General features: G+C 40.5%; 1 protein-coding gene across 2 annotated transcripts in view; it reads left to right on the top strand.

The window, feature by feature from the left end:
- The window catches only part of LOC111575463 (heterogeneous nuclear ribonucleoprotein L-like), a 47835-nt gene that overhangs the window by 16181 nt on the left and 18905 nt on the right, over positions 1-12749 (top strand). For both annotated transcript variants that reach the window (XM_055009633.1, XM_055009632.1), the window contains exons 2-3: positions 10187-10305; positions 12260-12497. In XM_055009633.1, the coding sequence (XP_054865608.1) occupies positions 10187-10305; positions 12260-12497 (357 nt within the window). The remainder of the gene's footprint in view (positions 1-10186; positions 10306-12259; positions 12498-12749) is intronic.

The following is a 12749-nucleotide window of genomic DNA, read 5'->3' as shown; positions in this document are numbered from 1 at the left end:
CAGTAATTAATGAAAAAACAGAAATCAGTTTATTTCATTTATTCGGGTGGCTTGTTTAATCGTTACTCTGACAGAGCCATCTATCATTCATATACCATCCATCTGTCCAAGACATGTATTCATCCATTCAGCCTTACATCCATCAATCCATGCAGTCCTTTAAAATGTTAGCCATTCAAGTGTAACTCAAAAAAAATTAAATATTGTGGAAAAACTAATTTACTTCATGAGGTAAACTTTCAAAAATCTGAGGAAATTTGGTATTTTCAGTTGGCTATGAAGGTCCTAGAGTCTAGGGACACAGAATCCAAGGTGTTTGAAGTTTCTGCACTCTGTGATGATTTGTGGTGTTGATCCACTGTGTCTTATCAAATCCACAGAAAATTTTAGAGCAGTTCATGCTTCTGTCTGCTGACAGGCTTGATATAGATGCTGATTACCTTTTCGAGCAGGACGTAGCACCTGCCCACAGAGCCAAAAGTAGGACTAAATGGATTATTACTGTGCTTGATTGTCCAGGTGCATTTATATATCTATCAGTGTGCCGTCCATCCAATCCCTCATGGATAAGACCATCAAATAGATCTGTTTCTCCATGTATTCTACTGTTATGATCTGATTCTGTGCTGAAGGTTCTCTACAGTATGTATTTGATGTAGGAGGGAAGGTGTGGCCGATGCATCCCTCTGCTGGTGATTTGGCAACATCCAGTCATTCTAACTGCTATAAAAGTGATAACTCTGTGAAATATTCCATAACTACTGGCTCTTTATTGAACTTGCACTGCCTATTCCTGGTCACTTGCTGAGCTTTCCTTCAGTGTCAATACTTGCCCAAAATGTTTACCTTGTTCACAAGAAGAGTCAAAATTGAATGTATGGACTTAATGTCAGCAAACACCCCAATGCCATTCCTGCTCCCAAGTAGAGGAACCCTTTCATCAGAGATATTTCTATTTATAGAAGCTGTACATGGACGAACCATCAGATCACCTCTCTGTTTACATACACAGTCCTGTTTACATAACTTCTGAGCACATCGCAGTGACTTTCATTTGTTTCCTGGCCTAAACCTGATATTACCCTGTCCTCGAACCACATATTTACCTTAAAATATAGTAAATTATTTTATGGGGATTCGATTTTAGTCCCCACAAGGACGTCCCGACAGTGCTTATATAAAAATATTAATGTCCTCAAAGCGTCAGTAATGCAAGTACGCACACACTTCAATCACACTATCCTAGGCTGGCATTATAAATGATGTATCATCCTGCCTCGTTAAAAACTCCTTAGCTCAGTGACCCGGCTAATGTTTACAGTAAAATGTATGGGAGAAGAAGACGAGGAATGAGGAAGAGGAGCGATGAAAAGGAAGGTGGAGGAGGAGGAGAGGATTAGCTGAGGCCACAGAACGTCAGACAGGACTGTAATGATAAAGATGCTTGACAGGAAGGAAGCAACATGCCGCCGAACTCACCCTCAGATGCACACATGCGTTTACTGACATGCTAAATACAGACACACATGCATTTACCAAAAATGCTGGGGTGTGGTTGCCTTGGCAACAGCGCCTTGTGTGTGTCTGTGTGTGTGTTTGTGCATGTTTGGTGAACCTCCTCTACAATCCTGCACAGCAGAAACTAGAGAAGTTCTCAACTTGGTATCGTCAGAAAGGTGACTATGAGGTAACCATGGTAACCACACATCATCACTCCTACAATACATACTAAGACTTCCAAGAACTGTACATTAGTTCAGCGTCGTTCATGTTTCAGCCACCTGTCTCACACTTTCCGTTGCTATAGTAACCGGGGCCATTGTCAAGCAAAGTCTTTAAAGATATTTCTGACATCACCTGAAGGCACAGGCAGCCAGGAAATAGTCATGTTGCTAAAAACAACTTGACTGGTGGAGCTAATCTTTATTAGCTTTGACACTCTTGTGTCAAACAGAGCCTTTCTATGGCCACAGAATACAGGAGGTCTTCGACTTCCGGCGGAGTTCCATTCCTAGGGATCAACGCAAGTCGATTTTTAAGTCAGAACTCTGGCGAAAATGTAAACAAAGCCGTTCCGTCCATCATGATATCTATCAGTTCTTTTGGAAAAGTCATGAATGCCAACGACTTTCATACATGTATGAATCATTTTACAAGAAGATAACAGAATATTGTGTTTATTTGTGAATATTGTTGTTGATGTTGAGGTTTCAATGTTTATTGTTCACTTCCAGATTTACCTAATGTCAGTGAATGTGCCATCTTTAGTTAGCTCACCTCTGATTGGCTGAGAGTCAGCAGTAGAGAGAGCTGGGAACGGCAGCTAATTTTGGAGCTAAGTTATGGGGTTTTTGGACTTATTGTGGCGTTGGCTACGGCCCACAGTTGAACCCTCTGTGCTCATTTTGGTTCGTTTTTGGTCATTTTCAGTCCATTTTGTGGGCCTTTTAGGTCTTTTGTGGTCATTTTGTGCCTTTTTGTAGCCGTTTTCAGTCTGTTTATGGTAATTTTAGGTGTTTTTGTGGTCATTTTGCAATTTTTTGTAGTTATTCTGTGTGTCTCTCGCCATTTTGTGTCTTTATATGATAATTTTCTGCCTCACTGAGTCATTTTGTGTTTTTCTGTGGTGATTTTTTGGTCATTTTGTACATTTTTGTGGTCATGTGTCTTTTTGTGGTTGTTTTGTGTATCTTTGTACTTATTTTGCTTCTTTTTTGGGCCATTTTTTGGTCTTTTTGTGGTCATTTTCAGGCTGTTTGTGATAATTTTAGGTGTTTTTGTGGTCATTTTGCAACTTTTTGTAGTTATTCTGTGTCTCTCGTCATTTTGTGTCGTTATATGATAATTTTCTGCCTGACAGTCATTCTGTGTTTTTCTGTGGTCATTTTTTGGTCATTTTGTATGTTTTTGTGGTCATGTTGTGTCTTTTTGTGGTTGTTTTGTGTGTCTTTGTGCTTATTTTGCTTCTTTTTTGGGACATTTTTAGGTGTTTTCGTGGTCATTTTCAGTCTTTTTGTAGTTATTGTGGCATTGGCTACGGCCCACAGTAACCTCTGTGAAGGTTCAATAAACCACCAGAGAACCAGATAAAGTCTCACTCATTCACAGAGAGTCGCTACAATATGTTGACCTGTTGATCTAATTTCACTTCCATGGAGATGGCTTTCCTTTTTTTTGAATCATCAGAAGAGTCTGACTTACGCTTGGGAGCCATAATGAAGGTCAAAATTCCAAGGGAGAAACAGAGCAATGTGGTGTACGCAGTGCAGTGCAATGAGAAATGCTCTGACCTGTACATTGGGGAGACTAAGCAGCCATTACACAAGTGCATGGCACAACACAGGAGGGCCACGACCACAGGCCAGGACTCAGCAGTCCACCTCCACCTCAAGGAGAAGGGGCACTCCTTTGATGACCACAAGGTGCGCATTCTAGCCAGAGAGGACAGATGGTTTGAGAGAGGGGTAAAAGAAGCCATTCATGTCAAACTAGAACGGCCATCTTTGAACAGAGGAGGGGGCCTCAGACACCACTTGTCTCCCACTTACAACGCCGTTCTTAGAGCCCTCCCAAGGAGGTGCAGCCATCTGTCCCACCTGCAGTCAGGTGACCCCCAACCACCCTCCTAGAGGGAGGGGTAATGACCGCCCATCAAAGGCTAACGACTCACATTAACACCTAACGAGTCTATTGGTTTCGGGTCTTTGTCCACTTGTTTTTGCCACCACCCTCCTGGTGGATAAATATCTGGTACTCCCCACCAGGCTTTCAGAACTGAAGAAGCCTCTTGGATGAGAGGTGAAACGTTTTCGACTCACACGAGGTTAGTCCAGTTGCCATAACTTATGCTTGCTTGAGACTTATCATGACCTGGATGACTGAGAACATCCACAGATTTAGTCAAAATGTTAGTGAATGTAGCACAATCCAAGGTGGCTTACAACCAGAGAATGCAAACAAAACCGTCTTATAGCGCTGCGTGACGACGTATTCAAGGCAGTCAATGCTCCTGACCATTCTCAGAGTTCATTGTCTCACCTGTTACCCTGGAAATTGTGCAATTAAACTGTAAAAATTCTAAAGCTCCCAATGTTTAATACAACATGTGAAAAAGTGTTTCATGTTTTGGGGTTAATAGCTCATCTACACATATTTGTGGTGTACTAACGTTACCATGGAAACCACAAGCCGTCCACTGACACTAAACCTACAACACTGTTTTCATTAATTTTCCACCTGTTACATATTTCCTTCAAAAGACAAAAATTCCTGGAAGTAAAATCAGGCTGGCTACAAACTTTCCTGCTCAAATGAACATTAAGGCTACAAATGATCCATAATGTTTTTAAGAACAGAAATGTCCTGTCCTTGAATACATGGTGTATGATCACTTTTCGTCTAAAGTCTTTTCCATATATCCCCAAAGAATCCTTATTGCAGCCAGTCCAGGCATTTTAAATGAGTTAAAATTCGATCTTCTCCTTTCTGAACTCTACTGATGTCCAGTGCTGCTAATGCTGCAGCTTTACTCTCCTTTTTGACAGCTTACAGTGCAAACGTTTGGCTGCATATGCAAATGAAAAATCTAGTTTGTGAATATGAAAAATGATATGAGCACTAGGGCTGGACCCAGATATCCAAATATTCGGACGTTGTGGTGGTATCCGAATATTAATCATATGGTATATATATATATATGATATATTATTGTCAGGTGGACCTAACAACCTTGACGTCATGCTTCAGGACACATCTGGTCTCACATAGCCAGAACATTTTCTAAAACTCTAATGCTCTAGTCTAGCTGCATCCATAGTAAAAATACTCTGGCTTGTTTGTATGTCTTCAAACCAATAACAATCATAATTAGGTGCCGCTAAGAACAGGATGTGAGGATGGTGTTTTGGTGGAACATTTACACACAGCACTATCTTTCGAAAGAATTCCCCAGTGGGTGTATCCTGGTGACTGTCTGACTTTTCCGTTGACTGATTTGACTAAAATCTCTCAACAACTATTGGCTGGGCTGTCGTGGAATTTGGCTCAGACATTGATGTTCCCCTCAGGATGAATTACTGTACTAATGAAGTAATAACGATACTCGAGCCTTTCATCGAGCACAAAACTGCCAAACCAGAATGATTCACACAATAAACATACACTGCCCAAAACAAAATCGCACACTCTAATATTTTGTTGGACCACCTTTAGCTTTGGCACTCATTTGCTGTGGCGTAATTTTGGTAATGTCACAGCATTTATTTCTGTCCAGAGTTTCTACCAAGATCTTATATTGATGATGGGAGAGTCAGACCAACGTCTTCTCCAGAACATCCCAAAGATTCTGAATGGGGCTGAGGTCTGGACTCTGTTGAGGACAATCCATCTCATGCTCCCTGATCCACTCATTCTCAATGTGAGCCCCCATCTTAGAACATGAAGAAAACCTGCACTGATGGAAAGACCTGGTCATTCAGTATCTTCAGGTAGTCAGCTGACCTCATTCTTTGGGAAAATAATGTTGCTGAACCTGACCAACCCCAGATCATAACCCTAACCCCCACAGGCTGGTAGGCACTAGCCATGATGAGGGCATCACTTCATCCGCCTCTCGTCTTACCCTGATGGACCAATCTTCTGGTTCATCTTTGACTCCTCTGGACTCTATACCTACCGTCAGGCACGGAGGTGGCAGTATCATTATACTATCAATTGAGCTGACTCAAGTCTGAGACAGAAAAACAACAAATTAAATTTGTTGTCTTTGTTGTCAAAAACCAGCACAAAGTCGGGACTAAAACCAAACCTAAACTACTGCCCCCCATCACTCTGGAACAGGGTAAATCTGGACTCATCAGACCACATTTGCTCCTGGAAGATGAAGGTTCTCCACTATCCTTCAGGTTTTAATAATGTGTTGGACGGTTCTTAACCTGATTTTTAGTAGTTTCAGAAAAATCCTTAGTTGTTTTCTTTGCTTGATGCAGGCCAATAATTTGACCCTTCTGAGACAGATTAACATCCTTTCCATAACCACAGGATATGTCTTCCAACATGGTTGTTGAAGAAGTGAGAAGCTCCTCACTGCATCAGCTGGGGTTAAATAAGTTGTTTCATCACTGCAGGAATTATCCAGTGGAAAGCTCTTACCTATTTGCTTAGTCCAGGGGTGTTCCACATGCGGCCCGCGGGCCAAAAGTGGTCCTCCAGAGGGTCCAATCCGGCCCTCAAAGTGTAAAAATTCCAGAGAAGACATTAACTGCAGACTTTAAATTAGTAAAACTATAAATTTAAAATCATTTCTAGACCATGACAAGTTGTTTTGATCCTAAAGTAAAATACTAGATTGTTCATTGTTCGTTTGTCGTTTTGTGTCTCATTTCTGTAATGTTTTGTCTCATTTTTGTTGGGTCTTTTGTCTGACTTTTGTCGTTTGTCTAATTTTTTTGTCATTTTGTGGGTTTTTTGTCTTGCTTGTGATTTTTGTCATTTTTGTGTTTTGCTTTATTCGTTGTTTTGTGCATTATTTTTAGTGTTTTGTGGGGGGTTTTTCTCTCGTTTGAGTTGTTTATCATGTTTTGTCATTTTTTTTGGTCCCTTTTGTCATTTTTATGTCTCCCTTGTGTTGTTAGTCTATTTTTTTGTTGATTTGTTTCTCACTTTTATCATATTTAGTCTTGTTTGTCATTTGTATATTTTTTTTGTCTAATTTTGTTTTGTGTCATTTGTCTCATTTTTTTTCATTTTGTGTCTCATTTGTGTAATATCTTGTCTTGTTTTTGTTGTTTTTTTGTCCAGTTTTGTCTGACTTTTGATGTTTTGATCCTACGGTAAAATCCTCTCTGGTTCAGTTCCAGATGACTAAATGTTGTGTTCCTTTGTAGACACTCTGTGATCTGGAAGTTGTAATGTGGAAATGATAAACTGAGACACAATACTGTTGAAATTTCATTTAGTTTTCTTCAGAAATTTCAGGTTGTTTATGATGTTTTGTAAAAAGATAATTCATTAAATGTAAATTTTTTTGTACGAAAACAAAGGAACCATTAGGAGTTGTGATTATTTATAGGTTTTAATGCTGTGGTTTTATTGGTCCGGCCCACTGGAGATCAGACTGGACTGAATGTGGAACCTGAACTAAGATTAATTTGACACCCCTGGATTAGTTAAATCCAGGTGGAGACTTTTTTTGACCAGGCGGTGTATATAGCACTGTAATCTTGAGCCTGTTAGCATTAGCGTTTAGCACAAAACACTGCTATGTCTGAGTACGTCCTTACAGAGCTGCAAAATTCTTGAGAAATTTTATTTCTTTTATCGATTCAACAAAGAACATTTCTTAATCTGCATGATGACGTTTGCATCCAAACTCCTTTAAAATCTGTTATTTATTTCTGACGCTGTGAGACGGATCTAAAAATGAAGTTCCAGATGCCGTCATCTTGCTAGCTGATGGGCACCTTGCAGTCAGTTAAATCAGAGCTTGTTTCCTGTGGTATGCTCATGTAAAGCAACCAAACCTGCTGCAGAATAACAGCCAGGCTGCAGAAACTGTCGTGCTTGCTCATCCTCTTCCTGAGAGTGACAGTAAACATGTTTTTTTTTTCGTTTCTGTGACTGTGAGAAGATTTTCTGACAGGAACCTTTTTTTTCTCACCCACACTCGACTCACTGATGTGCTCTAAATCTCAGCTCCTTGCACGAAACAGCACAAAGACACTTCTTCTTTACCTTATCTGATAAGAGAACATCCTTGTCAGAGTGTTAGTACAAATGTGTTAGTGCTTCAGCAGCATTTGTTTCTTATTTCTTTCTGTGTGAAATGTTGGATCATTTGATAATAATCATTGAAATGAAACATTTTAAATGGGAGTGTTTTGTCATTTGTTGTCCCTGAAGCTGATGTTACTTTGAACATCTCAGCTTCACATGTTGCACATTTTCTTTGTCAAACAGGAACTTCGCTTCTTTGTGTATTCTCCTTCAAAAACTGTCCAAAACGGCTTTAAAATTGTTAAAAATAACACTTCTGAGAAAATTCAAATGTGTTTCGAGAGTCAGAAATCAAAAAGTGATACATCTGGACCCACCTCTATGGACTTCAAGGACCTGGAACTCTGGAAATATTCCCAGTCTGAAGGTAGAACTCTGATCATCAATAAAATTACTGGAGATGAAGAACCAGGTGTTCTGAGAAGGTCAGGAAGGAGCTTTAGATTTTAGATTTTTAGATTTTTTTGTGCTGAATTTGAGTTTTTGTCGCAATTTCACCTGTTTTGTGGTGATTTTGGGTGTTTTTGCTGGGATCTTTGAACCTTTCAAGCTAGTTTCAGCTCTTTTTGGGGTGATTTTGTGTCTTTTTGTAGTAATTTTGGCTGTTTTTGCAGTTATTTTGCAATTTTTTTGTGCTTAATTTGAGTTTTGTTGCAATTTAACCTGTTTTGCGGTGTTTTTGTAGTAATTTTGGCTGTTTTGCGGTAATTTTGCAATTTTTTTAATGCCAAATTTGAGTTTTGTTGCAATTTCACCTGTTTTGTGGTGATTTGGGGTGTTTTTCTAGTAATTTTGGCTGTTTTTGCAGTTATTTTTGCAAGTTTTTTGTGCCAAATCAGAATTTTGTTGCAATTTCACCTGTTTTGTAGTAGTTTTAGCTGTATTTATGGTTATTTTTGCAAATTTTTTGTGCCAAATTTGAGTTTTGTTGCAATTTCACCTGCTTTATGGTGATTTGGGGTGTTTGTGCCGGCATATTTGAACGTTTCAAGGTAGTTTTGTCTGCACTGTGACAGACCTGACCTATGAAGAGTGAGGTTTTGTTTCATGCTGCTGCTTGGTTTGCTGCATTTGTGGACCATCAACAGCAACAAGATGGTTCAATGATAACTGCTGGCACCAAGGAGGCAGCTTTTGGTCTGTCTTTCTTATGGCCTTTGATCACTATCTGGCTTCCTGTCCCGATGCCTTTGGGTGTGTGTGTGTGTGTGTGTGCGTGCGTGCCTGCCTGCGTGGGTGCGTGCCTGCGTGTGCGCGCGCACGTGCATGTGCGCGTGCATGTAAAACACAGAGATTTGCTCATGCACTCTATTCTTCCTCCCGGATATACACCTCTACGCTGATGACACCATTATTTACTCCACTGGTCCATCACTTCACTCTGCTGCATCGACCCTTCAACTCAGCCTTACTCCAATCCAGGAGTCTTTTCAGGGCCTTAATTCCAAGAAAACAAATTTCATGCTATTCAACCAGACAAACAGTGTCTCCAGCCCCCCAAAGATCACCTGAGCAGGTGACTCAGATCTGGAATTTGTCAACTCCTACAAGTACCTTGGTCTTTTTCATTCCTCACATCAATATCCTACAGTCTAAAACCAAATCTAGACCGGGGTTCCTTTACCGCAATAAGGCCTCCTTTACATGCTCTCTTGTGAAGATGACCATCCTTCCCATGTTCGACTACAGCGATGTCATCTATAAAATGGCCCCTAAGTGGCCCTTAACAGGCCTGATATCCTCCATCACTCAGCCATCCCTCTGGTGCACCTATTTCCACCCACCATTGTGATCTTTACAAACTGGTGGGTTGACCCTCCCTTTACACCAGGCGACTCCAACACTAGCTTTTACTCATTAACAAGACCCTATCAGGGACAACACCTCAATACCTCTCCAACCTCCTGCAGCCCTCCCATAACAACTACCACCTGAGGTCCAGTGATCTCCTAACACTCTCTATCCCCAAGGTTCACACTGTCTTTGGCAATCGATTGGAATTCCGTCCAGAAATCTCTGAAACTGTCATCTCTTTCATCTCTTTAGATGTTTAAGCAGAAGCTGCAGCAGACCCTAGCTCACTGCTGACATGCTGACTATTTTCACTGAACTGCTAGTGTTAATTTAGGCTGTTTTTAATCTCTGTTTAACATGTGTGTGTCCATTCACATTCCTCTCATTGCTTGCTTTGTGTTGTTGTCTTGTGTTGTATGAATTGTTGTTGTGTTCTTAGTTGCTCGATGCAGTTAATCATAGTTGTTGTTATTGTGTTTGTTGGTAGTGAATGTTGGTAGTTAATAAATGTCTGGTCACTAAGTTCAGTAGACTCAGTTGTCTTTTCGTTCACATTTTGGCCTTGACTGTGAGGAGCACATATTCTCACACCCTATGTCCCTTTGTTTTCTGTCTGCAGGATGATGTGGAGGACAGTCACCGCATCCCCCCATCTCCGGTGGTCCACGTCCGAGGACTGTGCGACGCCGTGGTGGAGGCTGACCTGGTGGAAGCCCTCAACAAGTTTGGCAACATCTGGTAGCACTTTTAATACATTCACCTCTGTTTTCATCTTTAAATGTGCTCATACATTTTTCATTCACTTCAAATTGTGTCACACACATGCTGCTGTACTTTAGAAACACCATCAGTACATGTTCTGTCTCAACGGATGCAGAAGATGAAGTAGAAGGTACAGCAGCATTGATTACTCATTTGGTGTGCTGCTAGCTTTAATAATTCATCCTTCTATTTATGTGCACCTCATAGTGTGTGCTCTGACGTGTTTCTGCCGTCCATCTCAACATGATCTAGACACGTTTAAACACATTTCACCACCACTTCCTCTGGTCTTCTCTGCCATCCTACACTTTCAGTTCTCACAAATATTTATAACCACTCTTTAATTCAGAGGCTTTTGTTCTCGTTTCTTCTTCAGTGTCAGCACCATAAGTATCAGCACGTCTGTCAGCTTAGGATCGGTAACAATGGGGCTAAATGTAGATACGTCCCCGTATGGAAAGAATTCTTTCAGTTCACTTGTAGGTTCAATAAATAAGCAAAGATTTATATATTTATATAAAATTCTCCAAAACCAATTTGCAAGTTTTGATGCCCGAGACACTTGTGCCAATAAATATGTAAGCACAATTTGTTTAAGTCCTTCATCTCTATTTTAAAAAAAAATAGGCCATAAAATTGTGATGGTAAATTTTGAAGGATAAAGCAGAGAATTATTTTTGAAAAATTGTTTTCGAAATTATTTTGTAAGTTGAGTATTTTTCTACAAGCCCCAAGATCTAAACAGTGGACAGAAAAAAACATGAAGATAAATCAGCTGTCCTAATGAATACACTAGACTGCAGTACCATGATAATTATTAAGGACCAATGTTCCTTATATTTGCCTTTGCTGATATATTGATAAATAATACACTTCCATAATATGTAAAATATGTGTGATTCAGAGTCATTAGACACAACGAACAACTGAACACAGAAATGTGATTCATGAAACTTCTGATGAAGGAACACAGCTTCACTCAATGGGTTCAAACACTGAACATCCTCACCAAACTGTTTTACTGGTGCTGCCCTTCTGCTGCAAGACTCAGTTTGAATGAACTCAATAAGTTACAGCTTTCAAATCAAAAGTGAAAATCAAGTTTGAATAGAATCTAAGCCTACACCAACAACACGTTTTATTAATCAGCAGGTTATTTGTTGATCACCTAGATAGTGGAGGAATTCTTTACAAGTCCCCCAAATTGTGCAGTTCTTGGTTGCTTACCTGCTTTATATCACAACCAGTACTCCTATATATTATATTTTTTGTCAGTTCAGGCATTTCATGGTTTCTGCTTAAGTGAAAGTGGGCTGTGAATGTGGACTTGTTCTATTTATCCAGCAGTAAGTTGTGTTACCCCTCATATCAAACAGAAAAACACACAAGGCTTACATAGATGTTTCTGAAAGTCTTTGAATTCACACTTTTTACAGTTGCTGATTATTCCTGAGGTGTACCAAGCACAGTGGGTGGGCATAGCATCGGATTTATAGCAAATTTAGAGCTTCCTGAAGCACCCCCAAAGTCCGACAGCAGCTGTTTCAATTACAACCCAAGTGATAAACTACAAAGATGTGGAGGACCAAGAACCTTCTCTTACAGTCTGTCCTGATTACAAGTATTTCCTCCGAGCATCATTTGGTGTTCTGCTACTGTGTTCCATGGTGATGTAGATAGTTAAGAGAAGAAAAGCCTGGTCTTCAGGCAGGTAAGGAGCAGTGTTTTCTGTGGAAGAGAATATCTCCAGTTGGTGTGGACTTTGGGTTTTGCAAGTTTTCAGACATTCTCTTAACCTTCTTCTGAAGTCATTATAGGTTTGCTAAAGAAACCGCAGATTTGACCTGAAGCCTGATATCATAAGTCTTCTTCCACCCGAGGTTCCTCTGGTTCCTGTGGTTCCTCTAACACTCATCTCCTCTGCCCTCAGCTACGTGATGATGATGCCGTTCAAGCACCAGGCTCTGGTAGAGTTCGACAGCGTGGAGAGCGCTGAACGCTGCGTGGCGTGTGGAACCCGGGAAGCCGTTTACATTGCCGAACAACAGGCCTTCTTCAACTTCTCCACCAGCCAGAGGATCACCAGGCCGACCAACGCAGACGATCCCACCAGCGGAAACAAGGTCCTGCTGCTGTCCATCCAGAACCCGCTGTACCCCATCACCACCGTGAGTTCAGGAGACTCTTTCCATGTTTTAACTTTCGTTATGCCTTTTACATTTGTTGAATCCTTTGAGATAAACTTTCCAAACAGAATGGTCTTGATGATACATGAAGAATTCTTTCCCTACCATACATCCTTCAAAATATCATAGGCATGTTTTTTGAAAGTGAGGACCCCATTTGATGACCGCCCAATCCTAAAATAGACCCTGTTTCCTCGCCTACAGGGGTACTCGACTTACATCAGAGTTCAGTTC

Source organism: Amphiprion ocellaris, chromosome 4 (genome assembly GCF_022539595.1).
Source record: "Amphiprion ocellaris isolate individual 3 ecotype Okinawa chromosome 4, ASM2253959v1, whole genome shotgun sequence".
Lineage (NCBI taxonomy): Eukaryota > Metazoa > Chordata > Actinopteri > Pomacentridae > Amphiprion > Amphiprion ocellaris.
Note: the sequence above shows the minus strand (reverse complement) of the source record. Positions and strands in the feature narration are given on the sequence as shown.